The 19,042-nt window shown below is 46.2% G+C and overlaps 1 protein-coding gene across 1 annotated transcript; it reads left to right on the top strand.

Annotated features, from left to right (window-relative positions):
- Positions 1–1,334: 1,334 nt before the first annotated feature.
- On the top strand, positions 1,335–17,034 carry LOC311189399 (protein ELYS-like; the record flags this gene model as incomplete). Its single annotated transcript, XM_084261067.1, has 27 exons — positions 1,335–1,455; positions 1,765–2,018; positions 2,524–2,704; positions 3,258–3,465; positions 3,594–3,710; positions 4,669–4,753; positions 5,311–5,461; positions 6,270–6,402; positions 6,493–6,674; positions 7,098–7,159; positions 7,596–7,724; positions 8,254–8,344; positions 8,437–8,526; positions 8,689–8,829; positions 9,372–9,476; positions 10,212–10,305; positions 10,933–11,056; positions 11,157–11,213; positions 11,608–11,754; positions 12,375–12,562; positions 12,687–12,831; positions 12,910–13,041; positions 13,695–13,842; positions 13,932–14,082; positions 14,569–14,806; positions 15,700–15,894; positions 16,807–17,034. The coding sequence occupies 27 exons, from the start codon at positions 1,335–1,337 to the stop codon at positions 17,032–17,034; spliced, it is 3,897 nt and encodes a 1,298-aa protein (XP_084117193.1).
- Between the last annotated feature and the right edge of the window lie 2,008 nt (positions 17,035–19,042).

Genomic DNA, 19,042 nt, shown 5'->3' on the forward strand with positions numbered 1-19,042 from the left:
GTGCATCAGAGGCGGCGCGATCTTAGCTGTTGGGGTTGTTGGGATGGAGAGCTGAAATTCCTTCTTCTTTTTCCTCACCTTCTGCTGTGGATTTGTGCTTCTCGCAGAACTTGCGGAGCACAAGCTCTGCAAGGCAGTTGGGAAGCTGCACTGGAGCAAAATAAGCCTGATTGTAGATTTGTGATAGCGACCATCTCTCTGTTATGCTGTTGGCTTTTTAGACGGAGACCGAGGCTTTGCATTCAATGTCGGACTTTTGCCTGAAACATGGGGCAGGATTTCTGCCTGAGTGGGAAAGGAAGGACCCAGTGCTGTGGGCTAAATGGCCGGCTACCTGCCTTGCTAAATCCTCTGTCTGCACGGGTTAAATATGGCAAAGTGGAAATTCATGGAACTTGACTCCTAAGGTGCAGGAAGTGTCTTTCCCATCTGCTTGTCCTCCAGTGCTTGTGGGTTGCTTCCCGATTTTCTGGGGAAAACGCCCCTGAGCCAGTCAGTAGTTTTCTTCTCAGACTCTTGAGTTGTGCTCAGTGCAGGACCCTGACTGTGATGTGCTGTGAGTTCACGCGCTTGTGGCTTTCATGCTGGCAGAAGGTACTGGGATGTATTCGCAGGTAGAGAGCTTGTGGCTTGAAACTGAGTCGATTCCAGTGCCCAGGCTTTAGAGCATAACCTTTCTTCACCAAAGTAAGGATTCCTAGAGACTGGATGTATTCACAAAAGCTTGCCTTCAGTAACTTTCTGTTGCTCCTAGAGCCTAGTCTTGGACACCAGCTGTGACCTCCTACGTTGTAAGGAAGAGAGGTTATTCGTGCAGGCCTGGGGTGCTTGTAATGTGACAAGAGCAGCAGTATATTTTGTGGAAGAATTTGAGAGTGAAGGAGCTTAAGTGTTGCTTAATGTTCTAATCAAAAGGGGAAAAAGGGAAGGAGCCATCAGCGCTGCATGAAACCTACTAGGCGGCCACTGACAATAAAGAATCAAATAGAAACCAAGGGAAGGGACAAATCATGAGGAAACTCATCCTGTTACTGAGCAGCTTTTCAAAGTAGGATTCTTTCTTTCTGAGGTATTTTCCTGTTACTTACCTTGTCAGTACCTCTGTGGCATTTTTTGTTGGTGATCTCATAGGAATCAGAAAAGCAAAGGGTTCTCCTTTTGCTCTGCTGGGAGATCAAAGTCTGTCCCAAGTGCCATTGTTTTAGGCTGAGAGCTACAAGTGACATACAGGAGATTTCACACTGCGTGCTGATGCCACTTCTGTCAATCTCCAAGCTAGGTATGGCAGCCATGAGTCTATTTTTGCCTTTTTTTGTCTTTATTTACAGTGAAGAATGCAAGAGCTACAGGCTGAGGTAACAACCAGTCTGCTGCAGTTTCCAGAGGTGACACTTCAGGCCCTTGGGCAAGATGGGAAAAGCCCGGATTCTGTGCTGTGCGGGAAGTTTTCTGGAGGTGAGCGTTTTCCTTTAAAGTTGGTCTCCTTACCAAGTTATTCTTGCCTAGAAGGGAGAGGACAACGCTGCTAAGCGCTGCGGCCACACTCCCAGAGTATTTAGTAGGATGCAGAGAGTGATCAGAGAGAGAGCTGCTGCAAGTGGCTGAGCAGGCTAGGCAGCTGACTTTCTAGGTGATCTGACAGTAGAGCTGGGTGCCTCTCTGGACCTCTAGGCTGCTCTTACGGCCAGGTAGACCCTATCTACCGGACTGTCAATGCAGTAATTGAGTTAAGATGGCTTTCTCTTCTCTTCTCTTCCCTTCCAGGGAGAAACGCGCTAGCCTGGCTGGCACGTGGCCCTCATCTGGAGGTAGTGAACTCTGTCACCGGAGAGCGTCTTTCTGCTTACCGATTCAGTGGAGTAAACCAAGAGCTTCCCACTGTTCGTGTGGTAAGGGAGTTTTCCTGGCAGAAGAGAACTGGGCTGCTGGTTGGCTTGGAAGAAGCAGAAGGAAGCGTTCTCTGCCTGTACGACCTTGGGATATCGAGAGTGGTTAAAGCTGTTTTTATTCCTGGACGGGTACGTACTTTTTCTTTGGAGACACGAAGGCTTTGTGATGTTAGGAGCTGCATAATCCTGTCAGAAAACTGTCTTCAAAATATCCCAAACCTCCATAGGCATGCTGCCAATGACTCAGACATGTTCCCAAGAGTGTCCCACTTGCAAGCAGGTGCTTTAGAGCAGAACACGATTTTGTCTTGACTCGGGGTAGTGAGTCTTGGAGCTTTAGCTGGCAGAGGAGAGCTGTGGGCTGTCACAAGCGTATAGCTAGTAGACCAATGAGGCCAATGCGGACAGGACACAAGTCTTACTGGTTGGACTGTTTGCTAGTAAATGGAAGGCACTAACAGGGTTTTGTGCAGGGCTTTTTTGGTTTTTTCCTCTCTCTTTTCCTTGTTGTCATGGGAAGCAAGGGTTTGTTTTTAAATCTTACAGTCCTGTATTTACTTTCTGGCTTTGCTTTTGAATGATTTCTATTGAGCTTTCCAAACAGCAGAAATAGTAATTTGCAGTTTTCCTATAGGTAACTGCTATAGAAGTCATAAGTAATTACGGAGGAGCCAGTGTGAGCACTCAGCACCTACATCAGAGCCTGCGATGTCTCTTTGGAGTGGCAGCAGTGGCTACAGATGCTGGTTACGTCCTTCTGGTTGACCTTTGCTTGGATGATTTATCTGGCAGTCAGAGCGAAGTAGAAGAATCAGGTAAGCTTTCAGTTTTCAAACTGGAATTGAAAAATAAGGCAACTTGTGGCTTTTACCTCAACCCTGAGCATGCCGCTTTGAAGATGCTAGCGTGCAGACATGTGTGACTCCTGATTACAGGCAGCGATTTGACATCCTACAGTCCTGAACAAGCTTCCAAAGCTTCGCAAGCCATGGATTTGGAGGAGTGAAACCTCCAGTTTGTGTCTGTAGCGTTCATATGGTGTTTTGCCTGTTGCAACAGTGGCTTCAGGAGTTGCTGTCACTTCAGATGACAGCTTTGTGGCAAGGCCCAAAGTCCTGGTTTCCAGAGTCTAAGATCCTCTTTTCTGTGGAGGTTATACTTCTACCGGTTTTGAAATGTGAATGGGAGCCCCTGTCTGATGGGAGAGTTTGTGGTTCTTTGAATACATGCACGATGGCAATGGCAAAGAGAGTGCTGCCTAAATAGGTATTTGGCCTGGAGCGGTAGAATTGGATTACAGGTGCTGTCACATCAGTATTTAAAATGCCACCTCCATGGAATCATTTATTGCCTGGTTTGTGTGTGCAGATCTAGAAGTTTTCTTTATTATTCCTGCTGAAGTCCCGGAAAGAAGAGCAATTGCGACCAGGGAACGCAGACATATCTCTTTTCAATTGCAAGCACCTTCAGGACCATCAGTATCAACCCTGTGCTACATAAGCAGAACCAATCAGCTGGTGGTGGGCTTTTCAGATGGCTACCTGTCACTATGGAACATGAAAACTCTGAAGAGGGAGTAAGTAGGCCTTTACGCTCGGCCATGCCTGGGGTAGCACTCTTTTTGCTTAAGGAAGCATGTTAATGTAAAGAGAGGTTTTCTTTTTTCATTGTTGTTGCTGTTGTTTTTGTTTTTTAAACCTGTAGGCACCACGCTCAACCAGAAGGTGGCCGGATTCCTGTCTATGCTGTTACTTTTCAAGAGCCTGAGAATGATCCTCGCAATCGTTGCTACCTCTGGGCCGTTCAGTCTACACAAGAAAGGTGAATAACAAGTTACCACGAGCCACGGAATGAATTTAATTTTTTGTTCAGTATGTGTTCACCTGCAGTTGATACGTGTCTGGTTGTTCTGGTTTTTGTAGCTGCGCAGGAGATTCTCTCGGGTACGGAAGGTACCTGATCTTACAATGAGCTTACAATGCAATCTCAACAGGATTTCACTGTTGGGAAGAGGGAGCTACTAATTCCTGCCTTCTGAATGAAGGCAAAGCAGCAGTGGCTAATCATTTGTGCTTGCATTCTTGAATGATTTCCGTTGTTTCTTGACGACTGCTTCTGACATGTTTGGTATTTGCAGCGTGACACGAAAATACCATTGAGCCCAGCTGAGCTGCAGGTCAGATGTGCCGGGCTGCTGCCCCTAAAGGAGGGAGGTGCCGGCATTGCCCATTCCCTTCTGCCAACTGGAGCAGCCTCTGGAGCCTTTGTGAGCCAGTTCAGCTCACCTGGCAGACAACAGCCACTGTTCAGCAGACAAGTCAATGGTTTCCTGCTGGGCTAAGGAATCAGATCAGAATGTTGCAGGGTGCAGTGGCTTGGCACTTTGGGAGGAAGGGAAGGGAAGGGATGAGATCTCTCTCTCCTTCAGCATCTGGAAACTCCCTAATCAGCTCAGCAGTTTCTATTAGGTTTGACTTGAAAACCTTGTTGACTGAGAACTCTTCCCTTTGAAGAACTACTTCCAACAACTTTTAGTTTGTACAGCAACACCAGACTAAAGCTTTCCAATTGTAGGGTTAGCACTTGCCCCCGAAGCTGTCAGTGTTTCCTCCTTTATGTTTTAATGGCTGAATGTGACCAGCCTGTCGTGTTTTTGGAGGTCGTGGTGCTGGTCTTCTCAGCAAAAGCGTGCCATTAAGATGTCTTCAGTCTAGATCTAATGAAATGAGGACTATAAAGCAGCTTTGTAACCAAATTCCATCACTGATACTTTTTTCAGCGGAGGGGATGTTGTGAGTTTACATCTGTTGCAGCTGGCTTTTGGTGGCAGAAAACGTTTGGCATCCGGACAAGTCATGTATGAGGTAAATGATGCATGTATGAGAGAGGATGAAAGGAGTCGTTTTCTCTATGGGACTATCACCTAAGTTGGCCTGTGCAGTATTTACCCTTAAAATTCAGAGCTGACTGAAAAAAAATAGTAAGTCTTTTGCTGGTGCTTCTTGGGCGTGGCGTTTGTCCACGGTTTTTGAAAGCAAGCCATGGAATTTGATCCTGCAGTGTCATGTGTGGACTGGCTCCTCTTTGCATTGGAATAAAAGTTGGAAATTCAGCAGTTAAAATTAATCTCTGACAGGCTCCTGATACTATTGGTTTTAGTGTTTGTTTATTCTATAATAAAAGTGAGAGTCTCCGCTTAGGCTTCATGTTAGTTTCTCAAAGAGATGGGTTTGATTTTTCTTAGCTGCTGCTCTTGTCTGTTATTTCCAAAGTTACTTGATGAAAGAGAAGGGAGCATGCGTGCTTCACAGACAACTTCAGCATTTTTCTTTGTAGCCAGACATACGTTCTTTCAGATTTAGGAATAATGTCGGATTGGATCTCAAATGCCCTTTCTGCTTGTCGCTTCTTTTTTCCCCAGGGTTTGAAATCCTGCGGCGAATGCTACAGTTTGGATCTCACAGGTGGAATTGGTCCCTTGAGAGGGCAGACCAGGAATACTAAACTACTCAGCTGTCAGACCATTGAAAAATTTAGCCACCCTGATGGCAGTGAGGAAAGCCTTAATGAAGGTTTGTTCATTAGACTAGCTTGCTGGGCTTACTGAAAAGGAAACACTGGATGCCTAGGTTATCTGAGATTCCTCAAGGGAACAAGTGGTTTCCATTTTAATCTCTCTAAAGGCAGTTTAGTTTCAGGAGCTAACAAAAGAGAAATGGCACAGAAGCTCACAACGAGACATCCCTGGAGGTATTTGAGAGGCATGGAGATGTGGTGCTTAGGGACATGGTCCCTAAAAAGAAGTTAATGGTGGACTTGGCAGTGCTAGGTTGATGTTCTTAAAGGTCTTTCCAACCAAAACAAGTCTATGATTCTATTCCAACTGGAGGGAAAATCCATACTGTATATAGTTTCTCACTGGAATCAACGTCCATGTTTTTCTGAAGTGTAGCAAACACAAGGCAGATGACGTTTGCTGCTGAGTCCTGCAACTAATAGTGAAGTGTATGAGGTTCCCTAAATGGTAATAATGAAATCAACAGAAATAGCACCTTGTTCCTTACTCAATTATGGAAAATGAAATGCCACCTACTTTGCTTACGTCCAGCAAATGCATTCTCCCCAGAGAAGAGAGACGGCTCCACTTAGTGAGAGAACTGGAGTAGAATGTTACTGAGCGACACAATTGTATACTAGACATGTTTGCATGCTTTCTGAAAGCATCCTAGGATGCTTTGGGTTTTGCTAAACTCTTCCTCATCCCAATCAGTACGTGTTGTGCTTGGTGACAGAACTAAGGTAAAACGGAAAGTGGTGTTTTAAAAATAGCAGACAAATCGTATTTTCCACCAATGAGAATCAACGTCTTGTCTTTTACAGTCATCTCTCCTGAGACCAGTGTCTCAGTCTTCAGCTGGCAAGTGAATACCTATGGTCAGCGAACACCATCGACTTTTTTGTGTGTATTTGACATTAATCGCTGGTATCAGACTGAAATGCCGGATTCACTAAGGTAGGTTTTTCTTTCGTTGTTCTCCATATATCGCTTTGGAAGAATTCACTGAGCTGTCAGCGTTGAGCTTATGCACTGCTTTTCTTTAAGGGCGGAAGAATTCCTTCACGATTGCCCCTACTTTGCACTGTGGTCGCTGGATGCTGTAACGAGGGTGACTTCTCCAAAGCTCATTTTGGATGTTCTGGTACAGGAGCGGAGTCTCAGTCGGGGAGTTCCTCCATCTCATCCACCACCTGAGCAGTTTTTTCATCCAGGCATCTATAACTTTGGTAGGTATTTCACTGCTTTGAATAGTGCTAAGCTGCCATGGAGGTCAGAGGCCATGGACTGGTTCTCCGATTCATTGTTTGTCACTCCAATACCCAAGGAAAAAGCTCCAGGCCCCTCCCAAGGCCAACTCTGAAACATGTCTTTGAGCTTGCTGTCTGGGTTTTAGTGTTTGTTGCTTTGGTAATGCCGACACTGAAGTGGTGATGGTTATAAAATGAAAGGGCCTTGAACTGAAGCTCACAGCACAGCACCTGGATAGCACTCGAGAGAAATTGTTTTGTATCCCAAACTGCGTCAGTGCTCTGCTGAAGACAACGGGTGCTCAGTTACATCTGTCCAGATACTGCTACGTGCGAGTGTAAAGTGCTCAGAGAGTAACCGTGAGAGTACAGGGGGCTGTCACATGCTCATTGTTTCTGCAGATGGTACGTGCTTGCTGAACTCCGGAGTGGTTCACATGACTTGCACCGGCTTCCAGAAGGAGGTGATCTTTGCTGTACCTCTGTTGCGAGTGTCGGGAGATGTAGCTTTTCCGTGTTCTCTCTTGCCCCACTTTCAGCCTCAGAGACCCTTTATGCTCACCCTGCCCATTCGCAGGCATCATTCCAGTTGCGTCCTGCCAGTTTTAGGTGCGCGGTAATGTTTTAGGGCGACTCTTGGGACTGTAACACTCCTGTTGTCACCCATTGAAGCACGATCGGGGATTGAATGCCTAGAAAGAAATGCAGCATTGCTTTAGGGGAGGGAAAGCCATTACTTCTTTGTTCCTCACCCGTGGAACTGCTGGCATGGCCTGAAGCGAGGGTTTTGATCCCTGATTAACTTGAAGGAGGGGGGCAGAAGGGAGAACAGGAGAAAGTACTGGGCTGTTGGAGAAAAGCAATGCTGTCTTAACCTGTATTTTGTGACTGATGTTTCAGGCGTTGCAGTTGCTAAAGAAATCCGGTCCTTCAATAATCAAAGCCATTCCTGAGACCTACAACAGGTGTCTTGTATCTGGCTTGCTGTCTCCGAGACTGTCTGATGTCTCGCCATCCAGTTTGAGTCAGGTGCGTGCGCATCAGGGGATCACAGGGGAGATCCATCCCTCTTGTTTGCCAGGGCTGCAGAGGCTCCGAGAGGTGATGATATGGTCTTCCTCATATTTGCCCTGAAGCACGAGTGTTGCCTTCAGTTAGCAGAAGTAACAGTCGCCTGAGGTCCCAAGTGCCGTATTTGACTGGCAGCAGCCACAGTGGATCTGGGGCTAGGGAACCATCGGCTTATTCTGTGCCACAGAGAGGCCCAAGGCATCGTGCAGTTAGTGCTGGTCGGGTGCAAGAGGAGGCATTGTTCCCTCAGAGGAACCTCCATCCCCGCCGGTTTCCCAAAGCATTAGGTTTGGCATTTAGTACCTGACAAGGCGGGGAGTCTGCCTCAGAGGCAAACTACTGCATCCTCTGAAAGCAGAGCTATACCTCTGGACTAATTGACTTGTGATCTCTGAATGAATCGGCAGTTAGAGATAAACACTTAGAGTTGAGGGTTCAGATATCAAAATATGTCAGAGTCTCATTTTATTTTGTCTGTTGTGATTAGGAGGAGCAATTTGAAGCGATACTGTCAGCTGCTGTCCGGACAGGCTCTTTAGATTTTCTGACGGGATGCATTAAACATTGGGCATCTGAAGGTAATCCTTGACTTCTGAGGCTGGTTTTATGGTAGACTTTTTAGCTTTGAGTTTGAAGGTGCTGATTCATTTCTTCTTTTGTTTTCTTACAGAGCGGCCAAGTTCTGCTGCCAATTGGCGGTTTGTTCTTGCGTGGACGTGGAACAAAGTGATCTGTACAAAAAATGAGTTGGACCAAATGTGTGAGTACTAATGTGGTCATTCTGCACCTGTAAAATCATTCCTACTGATTGAACTTGCTCAGAAGTCTGCTGGCACCTGTTATTGCACACGGTTCCCTAAGGGAACCTTGAAACTCTGCAATTGCTTTGTATGCTAATGATGGACTATTTCTTCTTGAAAAGGTGCTCCGCTCTTCGATGGTTCTTGCAACTTCATTGACCCACAGACGTTACGGTCTCTTCAGCACTGCCAGTTGCTTTTGACCAACCTTAGCAGAGTCTTAAACTGTTTTCTAACAGAGGCACGAGAGCTTACCGAACAAGGTTTGTAACAGCATCATTCAATCTCTCATACATTCTGTTAAGATTTGGAGTGATGCTTGGGTTGTAATTGTGGAAACAGGAGCTTTGGTTGGTTTTGATGATGGGAAGGCAGTCAGACGCAGCTGGGAGAAGGGGCTTAAATCTGAGAAGTTGTGACTGTCACGTAATATGCACAGAGTTCCGGGACATAGTTTGTTGAGTGGCTGGGGAGGTTACGTTCAGCAAGAAGCTACGCAGGCAGCAGCTGGGTTGAGATGACAGCAAGTGAATGTGGTAGCATTTGCTATAGTAAAAATGTCTGCTATGTGAAAAGCTCTAGTTGCATTTTAACCTCTAGTGAACCTGTTTCTTTGCAGGGGTTGCTTTTTGTTTTGGTGGTGACTGTGTGGGATTCTCTTCAGAGAAGAGAGTCATACCGAGTGAGAATACAAGGAGAAAGATTTCTGCCCTGTTATTTAAATACTTCCTATTGAGTAGGATGAAGGGAATTGTGTAGAAGTGAAGATTTGCAGAAAGAGAAATCATCTTATGCCTTGTTTCAGGTTTTGCCAACTTGAGAAAGAAGCAGTTGGTAACCAGCCTTGTTTCTTTGTATGCGCAAGTGGTTGCCTGGTTCTGTCGATCCAGTCTCCTTCCAGAGGGTTTAGGTAAGCATGAACTGTAATTCATTTGCAACAGGGAGACCATCCGCTCAGCCATGTCTATGGAGACATTCTCAGCTGTGCTTTAGTAGTCGTTTCATCAGTAACAAGTCGTGTTGGTTCCGTGGTCACAGCGTATGCTGGAGTTCTGTTTCTGAAACGGAGCTGTTCCTGTTTGAGCAAGTACGGGGTGTAGAATAATGCAGCCAGTTTCTTTCCTGGGTGCCCTTCTAGAAATACCAACAGTGTTCCTCTGATCTCCAGGAGCTGCTCTTGGCCACAGGTTGAAATCCTTGGGATTTGAAACCAGTAACTAGTAAGGAACAAATACTGGAATGCTCTTTTTTTACAGGAGAAGCATTGCCTGCATGTTTTGAAAATATTGCTTGAGGAAAAAATAAACCTTGGAAATGCTTCCTTTAACTGAGGGATTATGAATTCTATTATCAGCTCAGCTGACATGTTCAAAACCTGCTCCCTTTGAGAACGGGGATTTGGGGTTTTTTTGATAGTGAACTTCAGGTTACACGACAAGTTCTGAAGGCTACCTCAGCTGTAAACCAAAAATGGCACTTGAGACAGGAAGGACTTGAGTCTAGTGTCAAAGGCAGAAAGAACCCTGGCTTCGTTCAGAGTCGGAGGCTTCTCGGTGCTGAGCTCATTTCCTGCTATTTTAGTCAAAGTTTTGCTTTAAAAATGTGCTGTTCCATCTTTAACTTGCTTGGACTTTCTTGCCTGCAGATGACGATGTGCCTTTGGCTCGACCTTTCTACAATTATCCTCTGCTGCAGAGCTACTACACCGGCCATCGACAGCAACTTGAGCGTCTGTCAAGGTAGGCCTTACAGGGAAACTCTGGAAGGCTTCTGCTGCACATCCAGGAGCGGAAGGGAATGGCTGTTGTGTCAACAGTTGTCTCTGCTGTGCTGAATTCATTTGCTGTCAATCCTCCTGGCTTCAGGGATGTGTGTGTTCCTTTGAACACAGAGGTTGCTTTCCTCTGTTAGAATGTTTGTACCTAAGGCTGCTTTGCAGCGTCTCTTGGTGACATCATTGTTTTAAAAAAAGGCCTCTCTCTCCTTGACTAGTGATCTCTGGGAACCATGGTATTGGCCTGAATCCCCTACTCACAAGTACGTCGGTGTTATTTACGCACATGAAGCGGTTGGCAGAGCCAGCACTCGCTGGCTGTTGGATAGAAGTCGGTTCCCAGTGGGAGCTTTCGTCCCTGCCTGGCTGACTAGCATCCGGGTGATAGGCCTTGGATGAGGGGGTCTGAGGTTCTTCTTTGGAAATTGTACTGAAAAGGAAATAAGGGCCTAACACAGATTGGGCTATGACGCTGCTGCAATGACAAACAGGCTCAGGCTGTTTCCACTTTCAAGCCCTTGATCTTGAACCATTTCCTCTGTGCAACCTGAGCCATGTACTCTGTGCAACTCCTTGCTGCCTCTTGTTCCAGAGGAAAATGGGATTCTGACTGCTTGATGATTGATGGAATGGTTTCCCAGTTAGGAGACCAGGCTGAGAAGTTGTGGCAGAGAGATGAAGGAGGAACTGGGAAATATCCCCCTGCTAGTTTACACGTGAGCGTCATTTCTCTGAAAACACACCCCTCCCCTCCATACACCAAGGATTAATGAAAGACAGTTTATAAGAAAACTCTTCATTACTTTTTCATGCCAGGCACTGCTGGATCTCTATTTGCTAGAAAGCATTGAAGAAAGCGACAAGCATGCAATTGTATCCTTTCCAGTTACCGGTATGACACCTTCAGTATGTGCACGTAAATGTTCTGTGATGCTGAGATGTTTGGATTGTCCATCTGGCAGCTCCACTGAGCAGAGGGAGGCTGAGTGAGTAATGGGAGTGCTTTCAGGGTCTGAAGGTAACCTTTCTGAATGGCTGGCAGAAGCCAATGAGCATTCCTTTCTGGTAACTTATTCGGAAGGTGGTTTTGAGCTCAGGACCTGTCTGTCTGCTGTTTCTAAGAGCTTCAAAAGGCAAGACTGATACCTCAGCAGATTTGTCTTCCTCCCATTCTTGTGTTTGCCTTTCATAGTGCTTTTTCTAACTGTAATGTGACCCATCTTTGGTCCTACAAATTTATGATCCTTAATTAGATGCTCGATGCCAGACAATTTACCTGCTGCTAGACATCATGCATTCCTTTCCGAACCAAACAGATGCTTCAATCAACTCCTTCCAAACAGCCTTTGCCATCCCTTGGGATCTGGTTAAGATGATCCAAGGGTTTTGGCTTCTAGACCACAAGGATTATGAAGTAAGTAGATAATGGATTTCTCCAATATGCATTGCAGTACAAGGCTGTAATCTCGAAAATGCTGCTAAAAGCTGCTGCTTAGCTAATAAGGGGTGAGAAAACTTTGGGACCCTTTTTGTAACAGTGCTAAAATATACTCAGCACTAAAGGATGGGTTGAAATTTTAACTGTGTTGCCAGGCAGCTGATTGAAAGAAAGACAAAGTCCTCTTTTGTACTGCTTGCTATCTGAGTTTTCAAAGCCACCCCTTTAGGTTGAGCTGAGCAGAGCAGTTGGATGCTGCCTCAGAGCAGCCTGTCCTGATGTTAGTGTAAGGCGTGTGTCTGGGAGAACAGGTACCTATTTTGTAAGGTATTTCCATAAAGGGCTCTTTGTAGCCAGAGGTTTGGTTAACCCCCAAGAGTGGGAATGACACCGTTGAAAACACACCCTCAGTTCTGTCTGGCACACTGAACTTCTTCTCTGTAAGCACTTAAGAACTGAGGTGAACCTGTCCTGTATGAAGCATTTCCTTGGTAGCTCACAGAAGTTTGTTTAACCCACATGCACCCTCAGTTAAGAAATTGGGAGCTTTTTGCTTTGTGTGCGCAGTTAATAACCATGACCTCTATCTTCTACAGAACTCACTGGCCCTGCTCTTTCACCCAGCTACAATGAGACCTGTGTCATGGCAACACTGGAGAGTTCTTCAGTGCCTCATGTGCCAAGGAGAGCACAGGCAAGCCCTCCGATACATGCAGATGATGAAGCCACCCATGTCAAGCAGCGGGGAAGTGAAGCTTTCCCTCAGTGTGTTGCTGTCCAATAGGTAACGAAATAGATCCCACTATTTTGGCATAATATCTTGGGGCAGCTTTTGGGGCATAATGTTAATAATCTTTGTTATCCTTGTAATAGTCTCAAAAGAAAATAATACAAGAAATTAATTGCAGGTGCCTGGTGGAGGCTTGGGGCCTGTTGCATCAACACAGCACCAAGTTAAACATGGAGGAGCTGCTAAAACACACGTACGAAATCTGTCGGGAGCTGGGACTAATGGAAGATTTATTGAAACTACATTTTACAGTCACTCAACAAGTAAGTGTGGACAACAAATCTTTAAAAAGAGAAGAGGTGGAATCCTAGTACAGTTCTGACAGGTGTTATTTCTCACAGGAGCATTTGGAGAAGTTTTTACTGACCGATGCTGATGTTCAGAGTCATGAATTGCTTTTAGCCCACCAACGGCAGCGTGCCAATTCTAACCCTGCAGAACAGCTGAATCAGTCACTGCAGGTTAATCTTGTGGTAAGCATAAAGGTTCTGGCCAGTGGGCAAGTTTCTCTTACGGGTTACAACTCATTCTTCCTAGTACTCACTAAAAGTCCTGCCTGGGCTTTTTTAACTTTCCTGGAAATATTCAATTCCTCAAAATAGCCAGATAAGGTTTGAGAGCTTCTGTTCTGGGCCTGTGATGCACTGCTTGTTGTCCAGAGCCAAAGTTTTCCAGTGAGTCAGACTCAGCAGGTGGTTTTGCAGGTTGTAGGTCCCATATCACATTTGAAACCTTTCAGCCAGCCGGAAGGTGTCTGCAGGTAGCTTTTCCCTTAGTCCTTGCAATATTCACTTCAGTTTGACCAAGAGAATTAGTAATTGCGCTGTGGATTCGGTCATCTCAGACATGGGTGTTACAGGAGAAGGGCAGAGCCTGCTCTTTTGTGAGCAGATTGAAAATGGCAGGTGCTGACGAGGGTGTGAGAATTGTTTTCCCTCCGAGTGGCAGGTTCTGTAGCTGCACTAGTCTTGCTGCTCGTTGGCTACAAGAACCAGGTGGAATTGGTGGGTGCTGGTGGGTAGAACTTGCTGCTCTTTGGTCACTACGTAGAAATAGCACAGCTCGTTGTGTGCAGTGGACTTCTTGTAATGAGGTGGCTTTTGGCTGTACACCTTTCCTTCACCAGAATGATCGTGATCCTCGCCTGAGAGAGCGAGCAGTCACCAGAAATTCTGTATTAGACCAATGTGGCAAGATCCTTCCCAGAGTGCAGAGGAAGCTGGCTAGAGAGAGCGGCAAACCTTACCATGTGCCTTCATCTGTCATCACAGAAGGTAATTTTAGGAGGGTGAAGGAAGTGTGCAACTAACCATCACTCACTTGGATGAGACAGGGCTGACACCCCTTCTCTCTTGTTTCACAGTCTCCAGACCAACATGGTTATCAACAGCAGCAAAAGAAGGAAATGCAACAAATGTGCATACAAGGGCAACATTCACCAGGAACATTCTGTCCAAAATTGGAGAAGTCTGTATCGGAAATAAGCAGAAAGCCCACGTCACACAACGTGATAGGTAAGAAGCCTCCTAGTAATGTTGTGTCTTGAGCTAGATGCTTGGAAAGAGAGGGAGGGGAAAAGTCCTTATAAGTAATGTTGGAAGAGAGAGGTTTTCTTCTACGGCAATTCTATTTCTGCAAACACATATTTTTACGTGCATTCAGAGTTTTAGATAGCTGCAACCAAATGGACTAGATATTTTTTCAGGGTTCCTTAAAAACCCCTAACATGCTCTGATTCTGTGGATCTAAAGCTATGATTACCATCTACCCATTGGTGTAGGGGTTTGGATGGATGTGACTATGCCATCAAGTTGTGATCTTTTACCTCTTCCTGCCCAGTTTTGGCTTCATTTTTCCAGGCTTAGTTAGAAATAGTCAGAATTCTACAGAATAGAAAAAAGGCTGGGAGTTTTCCAAAGCTATGGTGAAATAAATGGGAATTCCTGTATGTTTGGGCTTCAGAGGACTGAAAGTCATTTACACCTTCCTTGTAATTCCAGCCCTGGAGCTACCAAACCACCAGTCAGAGCACATCGTCTTCCCGATGCAGAGTTGCCCAATGCAGTCGTAGGGACACCAGTTGCACAACGTGGTGGTCGCTGGCACTCAGCATGCAGAGCCTCAACTTCCTTCGTGGCACCCAGCCCACTGCAACCCAACATGCACGGTTCCACCTCGGCAGTGGATTCTACCCAAGCATCAGAGCTGAATTTACTGAAGACTCCACTCGTGGTTAAGGTCTGTACTGCCAAAACCCAGGAACAACTGGCCACCCCAAAAGCCTGTGAACTTGGTTTAAGGCGAAACCCCCCCAGTAGGTAACACACCAACTGCTGGGTTCCAAAGGTGGAGCATTTGCAGTCCGCGTGTCAGTACTGTATAGGCAGTACATTTGGAGACAGTACGGTGGGGACGGGTCTGGAAGAGGGGAAGTTAAGTTGTAGTTAAATCACAGCACGCCCGTTGTCACAGAGCTCCGTGAAATAAGCTTGTTTTTACTGGATAGAACAAAGGAAGTCCAATTTGGAACTCTCACCATGCTTAGATATTGAAAGATGCAATTTGTCGCTTAAATGATCCTGCTTTTAAACCCTTTCCATACTGTGAAATCACCTTCAGCTGAGGAAGGAAGACCTGAACGCTCCTCGCTGAAGCTGGGTGGGGACTTCTACAGCAGGGTCACTTATTTTCGTCTGGCGCACAGATGGATCCATTGATTAGTAAAGGAATCGGCTCTGGCTGTTGCTGTGCTGGGTGGTGCTTCACATGGCAGCGTGCTCAGTCACTGTGTCTGGGGTGCCATGTGAAGCTGTGTGCCTTTTAGAAAAGCTGCATAGATATTGCAAATCTCATCGGGTGGGGAGATAGTGTTGCAGACAAGAAGATGCCCTATCTGTGTTCCGTCAGGTAATCGGTTGGAAACATTTTATGTTGGCATTAAGAAAGAGGCAAGGAGAAACGTGAAAAGCCTGGGGTTTGTCCTTCAGGATTTTCTACCTTTGGGAGAAGAGCAGCGTAGAGGCAAAGCTTTGTCCTTGCTGCTGGCACAGACTCTGTAACTTAAACTAACTTAACATGGTTTTAATGAGTCAACTGTGGTTTAAATGGAGTGGTTTTATCTCTGTTCATAGCGAGCTAAAGCCTTGGCCACATCAGCTCCTGGCTTTTCTGGGATCACCCCTCAGTCTATTCTGAGACCCAGCCTCCGCACCACACCCCTAGCGACTCCCTCTGCATCTCCAGGACGATCCATTTGTCCTGTACGGCCAAAGAAACCGAGAATATCTTTCAGGGAAGAGAACTCGAATGCCAGATGGACTGCTGAGGTAAGCAGGGCTGCACTTAAGGATTGTTACAGTTAAAGGCCTTACTGATTCTGATCTGATTGGGATGGTTTTTTCCCAGTTTGCCAAAAGTCCTTACATTGCGAATAGGGATTGTGCTTCAGAACGGCAGACTTGAATTTGGTCAAAAAAGCCAGGGCAGAGCTTCTGTAACGCCTCGTGCCTACAGCACCATACTCACAAGAAATGCCCATGACCTTGGAGGTCTTTACTTGGCGTTGTTAGGAGCTGTGATTCCAAATGAACGTACCGAAACTGGGAGCAGAACAGGGCCATGTGCTAATCTACACATGCGATCTTTCTGTATATGTACTAAGGAATTGTCATCATCTGCTTTTATTATAACGATGACTGCCTCTTATAGAGAGCTTCTGAATTATAACAGGCGGCCCCTGCGTGCGTGCGCTCGCTCGCTCTCTGATATATCAGTGTCTTACTAATAGAGCAGGGTGGCCAGCTTAATTTACTTGTTCCATCCTACAAGCATAGTGAGTGCTACGGTTCTCATGGTAGTGCGTGCCAGCATCAGCAAAAAGAGGTTTTGAGTTATGATTCTGGGTATGCAAAGCCTCCCTTTCCTTGAAGACACAGTAGTGAACCCGATGTGTAGCTTGATACAAATAGTAAAGGCAAGTACATGCAAGACCCACTTCATCTTGCAGAACAACCAGAAACGGAGCACGCGGGTTGCATACACCGAATGCTCTGTTCTCTGACCCTTACATGCATACATTTTGCTCTGTAGTAGGGAATGTGTTGCACAGCTCTAACTACCTTCAGGGGTGATCTGAAAGAGAAAAGCAGCGTTTCAGTGTCCTCTGTTTCATCCAGCTCCGTCGGAAGTTAATCAGCCTGCTAACTAGTAATGCATTAACAGTCGCTTTTTAACTTTAGGTTCTTGAAGATGGTGCAGATGAGGCGCAAGCCACAGCAGAACCACCTGAAACATCACCGTATAGGAAACTACGTGTTAGTCCTAGGAGACGAAGGAAGCGTAATGTAGGAAAAGTAAAAAGCAGCTGCTTTATTTGTTCTGATGGACAAACACTACCTGTCAGGACGCAATTTGTAGCAGTGACTCCAAGAAGAAGATTGAGAAGAGCAAAGGAAGCTGCATCTTAACTCTTGAGAGAGGCTAGTAAGGAAATGCCTGTTGCTGAAGGTAGCAATATTTTTTCCGCTCCTTCCAGAAAGACTGGATGAGGAAAAAGTGCTAGGAAGGGGACACAAAATCTCTTGCCACAAACAGAATCTCTCTCTACTCGGGAAGACACACAGTCAGGTGAGAAAGTGGAACTCCTTGATACTCCAAGGAGAAGAGCAAGAAGAATTCCACATGCTAAACCATGCAAAACGGATACTGGTGAACAAACACCTGCACAGACAAATGAAGAACCAACCACATCCAGGGCTCCAGTAAGGACAGGACGCTGGGGCAGAAAGCGACTATCAATATAGCTTTAATACTTGTCTATGAAGAACTAAAGTAAATAAATGTTATCTCTGTTAAGTGCTTGAAGTGTTAACTGATTTACTTTGATTCTGTTTTGTTGCCACCTTGTTTGTGTTGCCCGGTGTGCAAATATGGCCGCAGATAACTAATAGAATCCTCCATCAGAACTTCCTCCATGCAAGACTAATCTCAGGGTCATCACCAAAATACATTTATTTGCTGTGATGTAATCGGTTCCCTTGTAATGAATCAAAAACATCCGAGTTGTTCATTTCTGGTGTGGGGAAAAACCACAGGCAGAAGGCAAGCCACAGCTGCTTGTGAGTAGTTGCAATCTATTAGCCTACCCCATTGTCTCCCTCACCAAACTTCCACGTTTCCATTCCAGGAATGCTCTTAATTCCAAAGTAGTCAAGATAGGAAGTCTCTTTTACAGACTTGCAGGTAACTGTGCTGCTGTTCCTTCTGGATTAAAGCTGTTCCTAAAATAGAATGCCTTTGCCAGTGCACTGTGCTGCGTAGGTGAGCACTGTGTGTGAGGCAAAGGGAAAATGCCAGTTAGGGTTACCGATGCGCCCGTTGCTTTAAGCCGGTCCTTGGCTGCGTTTCACCCGACCGGGCTCAAGAGCAGGCTTGTCCCACAGCAGTCACCGACCAGTGAGGTGCATCTTGCCGCTGCATTTGGTTAGCACCCAGACAAAAGCTGAACGTAGTAGTGAATGACTGCTGGTATTTGGATGTGATGAGTGTAATTTCAATACACGGAGAGGGAAGGGGGCAGGAAGGAAGAGTGTGGTTTCTGTGGACAGCACAAGCATATTGGACCCCAGGAATCCAGGGCACAGGGAAACCGTGAGCTTTGATCTGGCCTCTTGGCCTTGCAGTGGCTTCCTAAAGTACAAGAAAGGGCACCCTCTTTGCAGCGGGATCCAGCGGCTGCACAGGCCAGGTAAAATTTTATTCAGAGAAGTAGCCACAACCAGTTTTAGCTCAAGTACACCCAGCTGGAGGCTAGCCAGTGCATTTCTCTGCCATTGTGCCCATTCGTGCAAGTGTGAGGCAAATGACTGGCTTTTGTAGCTGTACTGGTTTGAAGCATATCTAGATTTTACCTACAGTTCAGTCACCATGTGTTGCAGTTTTGTGAGGCTGTGCTGCTGAGACGAGATTTTTTAAGCAGCAGTTACAGTTTTCTGCCAGCCTAAACTATGAACAACGAGCAATTCAAGGCCAAAGTTGCGGCCTGAAAGATAGCAAGCGCCTCTGAGAATCACATATAGGAGAAAACAACCCAGAAGCAGCTGCATTTTGCCACTGGAGAAGGGAGTGAGGAGATGTAACAAGCTGTACAGACACCAAGGCTGGAACAGGGCGGGGGAGGAGGCAGCCCAGGTACTGGAGAGAAAGATGCCCCTGCAGCCCGTGGAGAAACCCATGGGAAAGGCCGAGACCCCACCTGCAGCCCGTGGAGGGGCTCCACGCTGGATGGAGCAGGTGGAGGCACAGAGAAGGCGCCGTGACCCTACGCTGGAACAAACCCCTGCCAGCACTTGCAGCCATGGAGAGAAACAGACATGAGAAGGAGATTTGCACTGGAACAGGTTTGCTCGGGGGAGGCTGGTGACCCCACAGAGGACTGGGACTGAGAGACATTGTGATTTATGACTGCCCGCCATA

Source organism: Gallinula chloropus, assembly GCF_964237585.1.
Source record: "Gallinula chloropus genome assembly, chromosome: 3".
Classification (NCBI taxonomy): Eukaryota; Metazoa; Chordata; class Aves; order Gruiformes; family Rallidae; genus Gallinula; species Gallinula chloropus.